We start from the raw sequence: 16,972 nt of genomic DNA on the forward strand, positions 1-16,972 counted from the left end.
CAGATATGAGAGGCTGTCTACAGCCTTTATAACCCTCAGTTAGCCCCGGACCTTCTTAGGTGATAAGGACCAGATGGGTGAAGGCCCCAGGACAAGGAGTGGCCCTGTGGCTGCCTTCTTTCCTGAAATGGGTGGCCTTTGGGAGCCCCGAGGGGGCAGAAAGGCAGGCCTGCTATCACTTCGGCTATCACTGTGTGGGCAGTTCCAAGAATGAGGATGGCCTCCGATCCGAGGGGCCAGGAAGGAGGGTGGAGTCCGTCCCTTGGGGGCGACTCTTCTTCTCTCCTTGTTTGTAATACCTGAAGGACAGAAGTTCATTCTGGGAACGGTTTCAGGCCTAGCATGGTACCCACAACCGGAAGTCCTCAAAACATCCACTGAACCCGCAGCACAGGCTGCTCAGTGGGTGTAGCGAGTGGCAAGGGTCGTGGACTAAAAGTTGTCAGGATTCTGTGGGCGGGGTTTGGAATAGCATCAGAGAATTCGGGGTTCAGATGGCCTGAGTTGATCTGCTCTTCCTTGGCTGTGTCCTTTTCTGATCATTGCAGACTCTTCGTTTATTAGCCGAGGTCAATGATAACCTTTTCACACAGGGTAAATTTGAGGGGAAAGTAAAGTTATCCACGCTGGGCTGCATGATGGGCCCGGCGGTGTAATGTGGTGGGCAGGCTGAGTCCATCTCCAGCTCGGGGGGCAGCGTCTCCCCACGAACATCTCGGGTTGGTGGCTTTCTTCTCTCCCTGCTGAGGCGAAACACTCAAAGCTTGGGAGATTCTACTAGCTCCTCTCAGTTTGTCCATGCCTGCATGGCAGCATCCCTTGAAGATCATGAACGCTAAAAGGGGGTGGCAGAGCCCTTAGTAAAGACGGAGAATTAGTTTATAGCGTTGCGAATCAAGTGGCTGTCTGTGGTGTGCTTAGTGTAGAGGAGAGGCAATCGCATTCGGGAGTCTGGAGGGAAACGAGAACGGCTTTTGTTCTTACCTCACCTAAGGTCTGGAACCCAAAGGAAAAATCCTTACCTGACTAAGGTGGGTGGGGCGAGCAATGCCCAGGGCAGTCACATACTTGCCTTAGTGTTGTGGGGAGTTTGTCCCGTGTGAGAGAAGCCCTGTGTGTGTTGGTGTTTGGCAGACTGCGTACAGCAGCGTTAGCTGACGGAAATTTAATACAAGGCGCTTGTGTGATTACCAACGGCCCCACTTAAAACAAGCTGAAGAAACAGCGTTAATTTTAACAGTGTGTTTAATTCAGTTTATTCAAATATTATTTCTACATGCAATTCATTTTCTAAAATATGTTTACAATGCAATGACTTTGGTTGCTTTTTTTTGGGCAACAAGTCATTAAAATCGAGAGTATTTTATACCTAGAGCATGTCTCAGTTAATTGAAGAGGAGCCACCTGGGCCGGGCTTTTGCTGTGAGGGCCTGCTGAATGCTGTCAGTTACTCTTGTTTATATGATGAGCCATCCAGTGATTATTAGTTTCATTAGTTCCATTCAGTGATAGGCTCTGTTCAGTCACTATTAGTGCCATTTTTAGTTGAAGAAATACTTTTTAGTGTCGGGAACAATGCTTACTGGAAAGTATTGAAGAAATGATTGTCTTTCCCCCTCTGTAAAATGACATCCTTACTCATATTTAAAAAGGAAAAATAAGTAGTGTGTTTGAGACCTGCCTCTCAGATGCCCTAGATGTATTACACACACACACACACACACACACACACACACACACACACACACGCTCATTTGCATTTTAGCTGGGAGAATTTGAGCCTTGGCGAGCTCCAGATCAGTTGACAGTCATTGACACAGTAGCAGGGTTTGACTCGAGGGCCAGCTGCCTTCCACCCCAGGGCTTGTCATAACATTTAGCCATCTTCCCGCCTGTCTGTCACCGGGCAGTGGCGGGGCAGCGGTGTACCCACACTGTGCGTGGTGTGTGCAGTTCTTCTGCCACAGTGAAAACGGCGGGCCCAGCATCATAACAGACAAGGGCGGGCAGCAACGTCTCTGCAGTGGAGAGGGCCCTGTTTTGTGTCTGTGAGGAGAGAGGACAGCGTATGTCCCACTTGCCTGAGCTAGTCTTGATTCTCAGTAAATGGCTGGGGCCCAAGTGTCTGTTCTCATATTAAACTACCTGCCTACCTCCAGCAATTGTAAAAGGCTTAACAAGGCTTAGGATCAAAAGGTCCAAAGTTCTCCACTTGATCATCTGGAAATGGGTCTGTGCTACAATAAAAGAAAAATAATGCCATAAGCTCAAATCCAGGGCCAGGGCCAGAGCTCTCCCTGTGTTTTCTGTTTCTCTGTGACCATTTAGAACTCCGGGGAGTTTTATGCTGTTGCTTTTTATTCAAGTTATTCTATTTATTCTTCCCACTGTTAAACTTACATTTTGAAGTATTTTGCAAATACCCTACCTATCTTTTTCTCTTCCTTTGCTTGGGGATAGTAGTGGGACCAAGTGATAATTACTTCATTTTGGGGTCCACATTTCTACTCATCCTTTTATGGCTTGTGTACCTTAGGAGTGACCTATTTTCAAAGGGTTTTTAGTCCCATACCTTAATTTTCATGTCAATTATACTATTTTGCTGTTTTTTTCTTATTTCAACATTGTCATTAGTAAATGCATCATTTTTTCTTATCCTTTTTTGTAATAGCTGAATTTTATTATAAAACTGTAATTGTTAAATCAATCAAGTACTAGTAAAAAGGTTAATTTTTAGAGCAATGAAATACAGGCTACTGTGATGTGTGTGTGTGTGTGTGTGTGTGTGTGTGTGTGTGTGTGTGTGGCTTGCCCCGTGTGTATATATATGTAGGTTTACAGTTGATGTTGGGTGTCTTCCTCTATCATTTCCGGCCTTACTTTTTGAGGCAGGGTATCCCATTGATCCCATTTGGGCTAAGCTGGCTGGCTAGGGAGCCTCGGAGATCCGGGTTTCATGGCCCCCAGTGCAGATGTTACAGACACACACGCCACTGTATACAGCTTTGACATTGGGCTGGGCATCTAAACTCTGGTTCATTCTTGCAGCAACCACTTTTTCCACTGGGCTTTCTTGTTTTTTTAAGTAGATGATACCTATGAGGAGATTGACTAGAAGGAATTACTGCTGTTATGCTGGTCAACAGTTTCTCCCTTCAGTCATTGAACTAAAATGCATAGGAAATAGTTTCCATATTGACAATTATAAAATGTAAGTCTTTTAAACATTAGAGATCCTTGAGATTTTTATGTAATATTCTGTATATATAAACTGGTTGTACTGTTACTTTGAAATGAATAGGGTCTTTTCAGCTAGTCCCAGACTTACTGTAGTCATGGGTGAATGCTAGCTTACGGCCTTATCTGTGGTCCCCAGATGTACGACACTCAGATGTTGACATTAGGAACTGCACATGGATTTTCAGCACTGAAACCTATGTACACACAGGCATTAGTGGCCAAGCAGCTTATGGCACCACTGAGTACGTGGCTGTGTGTGTGCATATGCTTAAGTCACTAGCAGTAGAAATGAGCCTGCTTCCTTTGACAAAGATCATATACCAGTATGTAAGAGTTAAAAGGTCTAAATGGGGCTATCCGTGCTGGGAAGGGCTCTTCTGGATGGGTTGTGTAAAATGCCATTATGCTTGCCTAGGAAGGTTTTACAGTGCTTCCAGCTGCAGTGTGGGCAGAAGCCATAGGAGACTTGTTCTTGCCTATTATGTCTGTGGAGTGGTGGGTGATACCTGGCACCTAGTAGGTGTAATGAATAAATACTATACAAATGAATGATGGAAAGATAATGTGGAAGATATCTGATCTGTATTATTCATTATGTGTCTTAAATATATTTGGGAATAATCTCCCATAAATAAATAAAGTAAATACTTCTTAAACTAGTGATGGTAACGGAGAAAAACAGCACTTTATGGAGCCCCACGCTGAAACATCTTCTCTGCCTAAAGTTTGCTGTGCCTCCCTGTTTCCACGAAGCTGTTCTAAGCATAGTGAATTTGCTGTGGGGAATAATGACTGAGTCAAGAGATGGCCCGAGTGTGGTGTGGTGAGACATGCTAGACTGTTGTGCAGGCTTAATAATAATTACCATGATCGTTAATGATAACAGTTCTTAATGTGTATGATTATTGTTAATAATGATGATATTTAATAATTATACCCAATACTTATTATCTTAATGATAATAATTAGCACATGGGAACCGGTTGCACCATTGTATTATCTTTAGAACAAAAACCTAGATCTATGGCCTAGGAGTCTGCAGAGTGTCTGCCTCTCCTCTCTGCTTTCCAGATCCCAGTGAAGTCAGGAGGCACCTAGGGTCAGAACAGGAGGCCTTCTGGGAGCCAGCCCTCTCTGCGTTCTGTGCATTGGGCCCATTCCCAGTCATTTTATAGAGGTCTTGTTTTCATTATGGAGGGCCTGTACCAAGACTACCACACCCTCCAGCTCTCCCTCTGCCCATGTATCCTTTATAACATTTGTGTTTTGTTGCACAAAGAAAAGACCCAGAGCAGACCCTCATTCCAGAATGTACTAATTTGTGTGAATTACGTGGGGGCAGAGTCCATGTTTATTACTTGTACATTGGTGAATCTTTGATCTTCTTCTGTCTTGGCTATGTTTAGATTTAAGTGCCTGTGTTTTTTTTTTTTCTCTAAAAAAATTTTAAAAAGTTTAAAAAATGTTTGGTGAATTAAACATTTTTAAAGCTTTTCACACTTTGATACAAAGCAGAGAAATATTTCAGTGACAACAGATTTCAACAGATTTTCAAATAGTCTAATTTGCTTTATTCTTTAGGGTAGTTTATATTTTCTACTCTGCAAACACTGGAAAGTACTCTTTCCAGGGGTAACTTGTGTTCATGTATCAAATAATTCCAAGAAGATGAAGTTTGCATTTAGCTGTATGTTTTATATTAGTTAAACATTAGTTGAGATTTTCATGATCTGTATGTTTTTTTTTCAGACTCACTTGATGGGTTGTTTACTGAGATTAAAAAAAGAAAAAAAGCCTAGGAGAGGGCTTCTTTTGAATTCCTGTTGACTTTCCTATATACAGTCCTTTTCCTATATAGCATCTCAGGCCTGCAAATCTAACATGCCTCCCTATTGGGTACTGTAGATGAACAACTTGAAAATCAAGTTCTAGACCAAAGCAGAGCTGACCTGAGAATACCAGCCCTAGGTAGTGATGATAACAGTGGACGGTCCCCTCGACTGGGCCATATGTTAAGACACCTCTGATTGGTATAGTCTACCTCTGAATCACTGGGATTGGAGGTCTTCTGCCCCTGCCCTCAGCAATGCTACTGCATTGGGGTAGCCATGATAGAGACGACTGCTCTCCTCACCTGTCGGCTTACGTGGGGCCAGTGAACGGTCAGGCCTGTTCATCCCACCCTGTCCCTGAACACAGCTGACTGGTTCCTACAGCCGCCTTCGCTCTCACCCTGGTGGTCCAGATCGCCTTGTAACGCCCGTGTTTTTCCTGTTGCATTGTGTCCTCGCAGGTTTGATGATTCCTGTCTTCTGTGTGGTGGAGCAGTTGGATGGCTCTCTTGAATATGACAACAGAGAAGAACACGCCGAGTTCGTCTTGGTGCGAAAAGATGTGCTTTTTAGCCAGCTGGTGGAGACCGCGCTCCTGGCCCTGGGGTATTCCCACAGCTCTGCAGCTCAGGCCCAAGGTATTCCTTCGTCTCTCTTTCCTCCCCAGCCTCCTGTGTGATCTGAGGAAGAATAGGTTCCCCCAAACAAGGGCTGCAGAACACTTGGCTGCATTTGACAGCAGGCAACAGCAGTCCTGCAGAATCTTGTTTTCTCGTTCTGTGAAGCATTTGCCCAGCACCTCGAGAGCCACCCAAACCGACTTGCGTTTCAAAGCAACCGGCATGGTGCTTTTGCATTTATAACTCTGGTATTTTTGCTAAGTCAGCAAATTGGTGTTCTCAGGGCCAGTGCTGAGCTGTTTGACCCCTGACTTATCCAAACTTTAATATATGATTTATAAGCATATGAAATATATTTATTTGCTGCCTTGGGCCTATGGTTTCTGCAGTTTGCCATCAGGTTTTAATTAAACAGAGAAGCAGTCGCATCTTCTATACCTTTGAAAACGGCTCTACAGTTTTGATGTGGTCCATTCATTAAAAAAAAAAATCACTTTCTTTGTAATCACTCCTTTTTACCTATTTAATTAACTACTCAAGTTGCATAATTATTTTGGTAATACCGAGGAGCTTATGTGAGTGTCTCTTGTTTCTTTTCAAGCATAGTCCATTGTTCTTTTATGCCAAAGACTAGGCAAAACAAATAATAACAGCATTCCTCAAACCTTGAATAATGGGAAAAAACTTGAGCCGGGAGAATTATTATCCCTGTTTTTTAGATGAAATGATTGAATGAATAGTTTATGATAATGGTTATAAATAAAGGTGAGAAATTTATAACATCCTGGTCTCACTTTCTATGCTCATTTCCTATCTTACTATGTTTACTTAACCTTTCTGTGGGTCCCAAGAATTCTTGCTGTGTCTTGAGTCTGACTTCATGTCGTTCTTAAGAGAGATCAACTTAAGTTGACTTTAGTGGTTCTAATAAGGCTTTGGGGGGGAGCAGGTGTTGATAGAGTTATAAAAATGCAGAAACCAAAGACACAGGACTCAGACTTCCAAGCTCTTCCCTCTGATTGTAAAAGCACGCTAGTGTCTTTTGAAAAGGAGACTTTGTTGAAGTCATAGCTTAGTTCTTCCAGGGTGGTTAAGAATGTCTTCCCAGGTGAGTGTAGCCCACACACATGTCCTGTGTGTCTCCATACTGTCTGCATCCTGCACGTGGCCAGGCTGGGTGCAGGAACGGCAGCTGGACTGTGAAGCCCACTGCTCGCTCTCAGAGCAGTGTGATGGAGGGTGGTGTTTCCTTTCCCGGACAACTTTCTTTCTTGTGGGAGGGACTCAGGATGTGATCCTGATGAATTGCATGCTGGGCACCATTGCTTTTTTTTCCTGTGATGTGTGCCCAAACGAAATAGAAGCACCCTCTCCCTGTCCCCATAAACTTCCATGCCGTTGTTGGGGTATTTTTCTTCGAATGTAAAGGTCATTGTATGCCCACTGCCTGCATCCTGGCGTGCCAGCTTCCTGTTTGACAGGGCTATCTGTCTCAGTTAGCATGGCTGCTGGGTGCATCATGAGCTCACATGTGGAACACGGCGCACTAAGTGGCCAAGATTTGATTTTTGGCACACGCCGAGGAAAGGGTCTCTCAGGAAATCCACCCCAGGGAGCTCCATTGACTTCTAGGGATGTGGACTGGGAGCTCTACTCACCAACGTGGGCTCTACAAGCAGTGGCGATTGTCCGTTTGGAGCATTAAAGAGGGGACATGCCAAAAACAATTATTTGCTTGCTAAAGTTTCTGAAAACTAAGGTTAAAAAAAGTACTACATATTTACAGTTTTTTTTTTTTTGTGTGTGTGTGTGTGTGTGTGTGTGTGTGTTGAATCAACTCATCAAAAACACTGTCTAGATCAATACTTTATGTTGTGGGAAAAAGGTTTATCACTATAAACTCCACAGACTTAAAAAAAATCAGTTTATTTTTTTCTTAAGCTGGTGACCTGTTTTTGAATAAGTGGAAAAACTTAGACTTGTCTGTATTTTGAAAAGATGTTATTCGTTCCCCCTTGTCTTCCTGCTGATTAGAAGGTCAAATACATCTGTTATGGATAAGTGGAAAATCTTGTAGTTGAATAACATTTTTTTGAATAAATATAAACAAATATATTAGATCTTTCTTGTCATTTAGATGATTAGAAGATCTGTTTGGGGGTAAATGGAAAAAACAGGATTTTTCATTTCTCTGAATGGACATCTTAGGTCTCTGTTGTCATTCAGAGGAGGAGGGGCAGGAAGCCCTGCTGCTCTCTTATTACAACTTGCATGGCGTGCTTCAGGATGCAGGTGATTTATGAATCAGACAAACATCACAGCCAGTCTAGAAGAGGACAGAGGACTAAACATGGTATCTTGTGACTTAGCCAGAAGGTTTCATGTGTGTGCCTTTTATTTTCTTTCTTTGCTTTTGTTCTGGTTTTTCTATGATTTTGTAATCCTCCCAAGGTCACCTTCTGGCTGGTCCACTGGTAAAGGAATTGCAGTGTCCCTGAGTTTTGTCATCCCATGCTGGCAATATGAGGGAGACATAGGCTACAAGGATGGTGGGTTGCTTGTACCTTTTAAAAATCTTATGCTCTTGAGAAATGATTTCTTTATTTTGACATGACCAGAGAAGCCTCTCAGTGATTGACCTGAAGGAGCAGTTTAGATGCCTGTAAAAGAGCAAATATGTTTTCAGCATGGTTTTGGAATGATGTTCAAGTCCCAGACATCAGGGGTGTACCCATCAAGTCCCAATCAGGGGTGTACCCATGCTTCTATAAGCATGAGATTGTCAGTTTCTTTCACTGAGCGAGTATTCCCTCCAAGTGAGCTGCAAATATTTTTTATTTATTTTCTAAAGGGAAATAGCAAATCTGCTGAAACAGAGTCCAGGGATTCCCCGGCCCATGTTCACAAAATATTTATTTAAATGCTGGCTATTGGCACTAGAGAAAAAGGCATCAGACACTGTCATAAATCACAGGAACTGTGTTTCTAGCTGACTTATCCTTTCCATTTACCAGCACACACACCACTAACTGTGTGACTCTCAATGAAATGCAGGGTTCATCTGGACCTGCTGTTGTACGTATGTAGAAAGCTGATGTCTGCACTGTCTGATAGACTGTGAGCCCATGACTCTGCATCCAAGGCCTTAGAGTGTTGGCAGAGAGGGCCCTAGGGAACGGCTGCTGTTTGGGGATCATTAGAGTCCCCTTTCTCTCGTCTTCAATTCACCATTCTCTTATTCTCCCTTTTCAACCTTTCAACTTTGTCCCATGAGGCTTCCTGTAACATCCACACAGCTCCCACACTCTCCAAGGATTCCTCAGGTGCTGGTCATACTTGCCAGCAGGATGGCTTTGGAAGGAGACACTTTCTATGGCAAGATGATGTCACACTGTGTGTAACTGACTTAATTTGCAAATAGTCATTTTATCTATAATACTCTTCCTTCAGTGAGTTTCAAAATAAATTTAATTAAATTTTATTTTATGCATATGAGTGTTTTGCCTGCGTGTATGTACATCTACTATGTGCATGCTTGGTATCTGTAGAGGTCAGAAGAGGCATCGGATTCCTTGGAACTGGAGTTATGAATGGTTGTAAACCTCCATGTGGGTTCTGGGCACTGAACCCAGGTCCTGTATTAGAGGAGCAAGTGCTCCTAACTGCTGAGCTATCTCTCCAGCTTCCACATCTTATTTTTGACTTTATTTAAAAGCAAACATGCTAAGCAATAAGTAAGCAAAAGTCCTCCTTGACTAGTTATTTTTCTTGTCAAAACTGGAGGTTTAAGAAAGGATGTACTCATCATCGCTTCTTATTTATGTTGCAATAATTGCATTTGTGAAGTCATTTGAAATGACTTTTTTTAATGGCATAGAAAAATGTACTTAGTAAATGTTATGTGACTGAAGCTTGGTTGGTGCCAAGTAGCCTCAATTATCTAAAATTTCACATATGTTCAGAGAAGAAAGACAAATGAAGTACATTAACTGTGAATGGTGTAGGTGTAGGATTATGGAGGATTTCATTTTCTTCTAATGAGAACAAAGTAAGTATAAAATTCCACTTCCTTCTCAAATTCTCTGAATGAGTGGGAAGCTGTTACTTTGATACTCCTGTGTTTTGTTAAGGTGTTCCTTTGTTCCTATTGTGTCTGTATGTGGACACACACATTAAACCGTGCCGGCTCTGTCATTTTTCCAGTGGAAGATTAAAAAAAAAAGAACCTGCATGCTGTTTGGGCCTCGGGGAATGAGGCAAGCGATTTCGATTTCTCAGCGTAATGATGCTGGGAACAGTTGAGCAAGTGCTCTGTCAGACACTGTTCTGAGAGGTTTGCCTGTCCTGCTTCATTTCATCAGCACAACAACCCTTTGAAGGCAGTTGTTGAGTTTTTCCCATTTTACAGAAGAGGAAACTGAGGCAAGGAAAGGGTGGGGAGTCACTTTCTCTGGGGTGCAGGCTGATAGGTGAGGAGCTTCTAAGGTGGGAAGCCTGTTGACACATTGCAGGGTCAGAGGGTTTCAGTCCAGAGGTGCTCTAGGAGGAAGCTGGTCCTTTGCAGTTTCAGAGTTGGGCTGGGACCCTTCTCTCTAATATCTTCTCTTCACTCTTTGTAGAAGCTCTTTTAGACAGGGTGCTTCCCAGATACATGTGATGTCTATATTTGACCATGCTCATTCATGTAGGCTCCGCTTCCACGAACAAAACATGTAGAGATACTTTTCCAAAGCATTGGATACAGACTTCATTAAACATGAACAAGCACCCAGACCCCACAGAATTGTTTTTTTTTTTTTAAGACAAGATCTCACTGTGTATTTATTCCAGGCTAGCCTTGAACTCTGAATAGTCTTTCTGCCTCAGCTTCCTGAGTGCTGGGATTACAGGTGTTCACACCCTACCCCACAGACTTCTAAAACTAAATAATTCCTTAAGGTCAGACTGAATCTTGATGTGAAAATAAGTCATGTTTCTTAGCAGTTCTGACCTACTTGTTAATTGATTCCTCATCTCTTATTATTTGTTATTATTATTATTATTATTATTATTATTATTATTATTGTTATTATTAAAGATAGGGTTTTTCTGTGTTGCTACCCTGAGACTCACATTGTGGCTGGCTAACCTTGAACTCAGATCTGCCTGCCTCTGTAGTGCCAGGATTAAAGGCGTGGGCCCCCACACCCAGCTGCTACCTCCCCTTTAAGGCATGTCATGAATTAGTACTGTTTCAGCTTTTGGAAGTAAAGAGATGGGGGAAAAATGCTATTTTCAATGAGCTTACTTTTTTTAAAAAATTATACATGAGAAATGAAATGTATAGAACTCTTTTCAGTTGATTTTGACCCTCTGAACTCAGATATATACCACGATTAGATTGAGAGGGTATAAATATATATATACACACACACACACATAATTTATTTGTTTGGTGCTAATTAACTTATTTTTAAATTAAATGTATTTATTTTAGTAATATTATAATGTTTTAATTTGTCTCTATTGGTGCTTAGTTAAGTGGTTACTACTTAAAACTGTGCAAGAAAGATTTCCTTGTTGTCTGTTGCTGTTGGAAGTAGTTGACGAGGTGTACACAGGCATTGAGTGTCCTCGGAAGTCATTGCTTCACAAGAGAAAGCCCTTCGTTTGCCAGTTCTTTACATTGTTTTCAGGGTCTTCTTCTCGGGCTTCAGCTTTTAATGTGGTGAAGCTTGCGCTTGCCACTCAGTCACTAGCAGTTTGCTGAAAGGATAGACAAACTAACCCGAGCTTCCTCATGAGCCTGGAGAAACGTGTGTGTCCCTCAAGAGTGTTAGCTCCCTTTCTTCGGTGGGGAGATCTGAGGCCACTGCAAACCTACCCATTCCCTTAGAAAGGAGCCACAGTACAAAGTACAGTGTGAGACCCGTAGTCTGTGTTTGCTAAATTGATGAAAACAGGTTTTGTTTTTATTTAATTTTAATTTTTACATCTATTATGTTTATGTGGGTGTGTGCCAGAGTGAATGGGTGAAGGTCAGAGGTCAACCTCCAAGAATTGATTCTCTTCTACTGTGTGGCAAGAGCTTTTACATTCTGGGTCATCTCATTGGCCTCAAACATGCCTTTTGAGTTTTGTATTTTACTAAATTTTATCCACAAAGGACTTTTTTCTCTAGTGTATCATGAAGTTGGTTTTCATTCATGATTTAGCTGTTATTTTAAAGTCAGAAGTGGAATGGAGTTGTGGATCAGCCTGTGCTGAGTTATTCAAGTCGGGAGTTACATACATCTATAAATGATAGGTGCTTGGTATTTCAACTCAGTCTTTTTTATTATATGGGCTTTTCTATCCACTTAGTAAAGACATCCTAGAACTTTCATTTATTGCCTTGATTCCAAGTGGTTTTATTTTGCTAAACTTAATGGAAGCCCTGACCCTAAAATTTCTTCAAATACCGTGATTTCATGGGAACAGTTAGTGAGTTCAATCATAACCTCAGAGGAGGGTTCAGAGATTCACACGTTTTTTGAGGGAGAATGTTAAAAGACATGTGGTTGAGAGCCGAAAGCTCTCCACGCCTTGCAGCTTGACATTTTCCCTATTGAGACCTTTAGAGCTCTCTCTCCCTTCCTATGCTGCTTCCTCGCTTCTTTCTTGCCCCCCACCCCCTTTTGCTTCTTTAATTAAGCTCTCATGGTTGAGAGATTTTTAACAACTCCCTCCTCCCCCTTATAAGGACATCCTGAAAATATGTCTTGGAGTAAATTTTTTTTTTTTTTTTTTTTTTTTTTTTGAGACATGATTTCTCAGTGTGGTCCTGGCTGTCCTGGAACTCAACTTTGTAGATCAGGCTGGCCTTGAACTCAGAGAAAGCTGCCTGCCTCTGCCTCCTAAGTGCTGGAATCAAAGGCGTGCACGACCACCGCCTGGCAGAGCAAATTTTAACACATGAGCTTCTTAAAAGGAAAAAAAAAAAAGCTGTTCCCAAAATAACAGAAAATGTACCCCCAATTGCCATAACCCTGCCTTAGCCTCCTCAGAAACAGATGAGCTAAAGTGTAGACTTGGCTGGGATGGCATGTGTTTCTAAAAGGCCCTTCTTGCCATGCCGCCCTTTCCTGCTACATACATGGAGTTTTTCACACACGTGTGCAGCTCTGTGTTCACATGCTCATGACAAAACCCAAAACACTCCCTGTAGCTAAATACCAAGAGGAAAATAATATCTTATTTCCTCGTCCAATGTATAGTTAAGATTAAATATCTAATATAAATGTTTATAGCTTTGTATTCCTGTTTACTTTGTCTTAATATGTGCTATTTTAAATCTGTAAATATGTAATTATGGCTCATGTGAAAGTCAACTGATAAAAATAAAATATTGTCTACATGTAAGTTCGGATAGGGTGAGACTATCCAACTCCTGGGATGCCTTGCAGTTTAGTGGATAGTGCTTGGTAGAAGCTGTGGGGGGCGAGGGCTGGGGCTGGAGCTCACTTGGTTGCATTTGCTTGGCATGCACACAAAGCTGGTTCCTTACTTGAGCTGCCACAAGTAAGGCTGACTTGTGATCCTAACCCTTGGAAGGATGAGATGGGAGATTCAGAACTTCAGGGTCATGCAGCTACATAGAGAGATCAAGGCCAGCCTGGAACACATGAGACCCTGTACCTAGAACAAGCTATTGAGGGCCGAAAATGCAGGGTGATCTTCATTTCCCTCTGACCTTGCAGTTTCCATCTGGGGACATCTTTTTAAAAATCCAGCCATGTGTAGTAGCCCAGTGCTTGTTAGCCCAGCACTTAGGAAGCTCATGCAGGGGTTGCAGTTTAAAGTTAACTTGGCTCTATAGCAGGGGAGATCCAGGACCAAGAGGGGCTGATCGGCTGACTTCTGATGCTTTGTGAAATGAGTCAGCTGATCCTCCAAGGCAGACAGCTTTTATTTATTAATTAAGTAACTGACTAGCTTTGTTTATTCTTCCTTTATAGACTTCATATTATTCACTTCTTATTACATACTTTCCATTGTCTCATGGGCATGTCTGGCTGTGAGGGGTTATACATGTGAAGCCTGTAGCTTCATGTTGGTAATAACTCTAGTGTGATTTATTTTATATTTCATTTTTATTCTATTGTGAAGCATAACCTTCTCTTTACTTAATATGATTTTAAATACAAGGTGGGTCCTTTGCTGAGAATCTTCATCTGTTTGTGCTTGAAGATGTTTGGGGTTTCATATGCTGCCTCCTGTTAGGCAAGTCCTTGAAAGTTGCCCATCAATACAGGCCTCAGTCTTTGTTTTTACACCATCATTTGCAACTAAGTAAAGTGTATTTTGATATGTTGGATTTTGTAATCTTAAAATATTTAAAAAAAGCCTCCCTCCATATTTTTTCTTCACTTTTGGAAAACGATTGTCACGTTTAAAGCCCACAATTTCAGTTAATTCTTTGTGAGATTTCAGCATTACAAGGTCTCTCATTCCATGTTTGACGTCTACACTTTGTCCAACATTTCTGGACATTGCTACATTCCTCTGGTATCTGGATTCTGCTGTTGGTCACTCATCCATATAGTATCAGAAAGCCGTGGCTTGTCCCTTGCTTTGGGCAGCTCTGAAATGCGACAGAGGAAGAGTTCATTGGTGGCTTTGCATGGCAGGGGTGAAAAGTGAGCGTGGAGCTGTCTGCTTGGTCACACGTGGGCCCTTTGATTGGGTTGTGTCAGTGCCAGCGAGAGCATAACGGATGATAGGGGCGTTTGAAGCCAGGGACTGCAGCGGGTTTTTGGTTGTAGCTGGAAGAATTCTAATGGGTCTGAAGTTGGGGTTTTAGAACATGTGACATTTCTTCCCTGAAAAGCTGTAATTGGTGAAACTACTTGTGTCAACATGAGGAACACACAGGCTTTCCTCTGCTTGGTGATGAACTATCCAGTCAAGACAGAACTGGTGCTTTATAGGCTCCTTACGGAAAAGTCGCTGCAGCCTATATTCAAATCAGACAGTGCCAAGGTCCCCTGGGCTCCCAGCTTCCAGCTCCAGCTTGGCAAAGAGCTGCTTCCGACATATTCCTTATGTTGGTTTTGTAAATCGGAGAGTGGGATGTGGAAAGCTTACAGCACATTCCAGACCTGTGCCCTTGATCATTCTGCCACAGAAGCCTGGTAATCTCCCATTAAAAAAAAAAAAAACAACCCACCAGTGAGGGAGCCCAGTTAAGTGGGAAGTCTGTTCCTGCTCTGAGGCAGGACCAGGTTGACCAGCTTCCGGTTCTTGAGATTGTATGCTCCAGAACCTAGATGATAACTAGCGATTCAGAGTGCCTGTGTCTTGGGAAGATATTTTGTAAGCAGGTGGGGAGACTTCACTTCAAGGGGGCTGGTTTTGCATAATCTGCCTCGGAAGAGGCGTATCAGAATTATTTGGAGAGAAGCATGTTTTTAGATCTTTAGCTTTTTGAGCACCGTTTTAAGTTAGTGGAGAGTGCAGCTCTGGTTTAAGTTAGTTGGGAGGGAGTGTCTTGAATCTCTGGTTCTCCAGCATGCCAGCACTTCACGCTTTCACTTCACGAATTCTTATTTTCTTACATGCACAAGGTATTGTTCTGCATGAGCCAGCAAAGGGTCAGATGTATAACGTCCCTGTCCTGGGTTCCATGTCGGGAAGATGTTGAATTCACTGTGTAGTATGAAGGTTGGAGGAGTCCCTTGGCTCTCCATCTTTTAGTAAGGCTTTGGCTTCTGGAGACAAAATGCTTAACCAGTGCAAAACTGAAAGTTTTAAATTGATTTTGAGGGCTAAAAATAAAATGATATGGGCAACACGAAGATTAAAGTTCTCTTTTTCCGAACAAAATCTGTTAGCTGTGTGGACTAACTCGTGTTTGAATTCAGCTAAATGTTGCATTGTTAGAATTAGTTGCTGTTAAGCTATGGTTTAGTTCTTATGAGAGAAATGAAACTTTGCAATAATAAGGCATATATATATATATAATATATGTAGTTATATATATATGTGTGTGTGTGTATATGTATACACACACACACACTTGCACGTGTGTGTATGTAGAGTGTAGTGTGTGGGCATATATTTTGGTCTCTCAATGAACCCAGAACTAGCCTGGTAGCCACAAGCCTCTGCGGTCTTCCTGTCTCTGCCCCTCATCTCCACCCTCCGGTAGTTCTGGGATCACTAGCATGCAGAGCTATGCCTCACTTTTGACTGGGGATTAGAACCTGGGTCTTCTTCGTGACTGTACAGCAAGCTCTCTTATCTGCTGAGCCATAATCTCAGTAGCGTATTTCTGATAACTGGAATTCATTGAGTGCTGCTTCTGTGCCAGGGACTGTGGGGCTGTTTGCCATGATTATCTCTTCCAGTCCATGGAGCACCTCCAGAGTTGGCACTCTGTCATCTGCCCTGCACCTCTGATGGATGAGTCTCACGGGGGTGAAGAGCTTGACCAGCGGAAGCACTGGCCCTGAGAATGTGTGCCAGCCACTACTCTGGTCTTTGTATTTACAGAGGGTCAGCCTAGTTGTCATGTGGGTTTGTTTGTTTGTTTGTTTGTTTGTTTGTTTGTTTTTTGAGATAGGGTCATTCTGTAGCCCAGGCAGGCCTCAAACTTGCAACTTGATGCCTTAGCCTCCTGAGCTGGAGTTCCAGGCTGGACAGCATTTTATAAAATCCTGTTTTATTTGCCCCTTGTTTTGTATATGTCTCAGCACCTTATAAAAACATAAGGTTTTAAAAATCTCCTTTTCTAATAATACACTAATGCTCATTAATTATAGAAAAGTGACCAATTAAAAAGTGGAAAGACACCAAACAATCTCCCATGGACCAAACAGTAGGGAATGTGTGGGCCTCCTTCTCCTTGGGCCTCCTTCTATATATACAATATTTTTACCTGTCACCATTGTAATCGCACAATGTTCATAGTCCATTTTCTTTATTATTATTCCCAATGTCACAAACACTGAAGCTCTGATCTTCAAAGTCAATGGGAAACACTGGTTTCTTTTGTCTCCTTCTGATGTCTGTTCAGTAGGAGCAATCTTTAACTTCCAAGTGGTGAGTGCAGAGCTGGGCCCAGCCTGTGCTGGACAGTCAGATTTATTCCAGCATCTGATGAAAATACTGTGGTGTCTTGAAAATCCACTTCACCTCATCCTCACTGTCACGGGGGGGGGGGGGAGGCCACTTATTAAACCAGACCCCCATTTTGGGCTGCTTTCTTTTTCACCCCTACCTTGTGGTAAACAAAGAGTTAAATTTGTGTTGGAGGGGTTC

General features: G+C 42.4%; 1 protein-coding gene across 1 annotated transcript in view; it reads left to right on the top strand.

Moving 5' to 3' along the window:
* Window positions 1-16,972, top strand: part of Satb2 (SATB homeobox 2) — a 148,917-nt gene that overhangs the window by 15,644 nt on the left and 116,301 nt on the right. Inside the window, exon 2 of the mRNA XM_059278094.1 lies at window positions 5,534-5,710. Coding sequence (XP_059134077.1) covers window positions 5,534-5,710 — 177 coding nt within the window. The remainder of the gene's footprint in view (window positions 1-5,533; window positions 5,711-16,972) is intronic.

This window comes from Peromyscus eremicus, chromosome 13 (genome assembly GCF_949786415.1).
Source record: "Peromyscus eremicus chromosome 13, PerEre_H2_v1, whole genome shotgun sequence".
Classification (NCBI taxonomy): Eukaryota; Metazoa; Chordata; class Mammalia; order Rodentia; family Cricetidae; genus Peromyscus; species Peromyscus eremicus.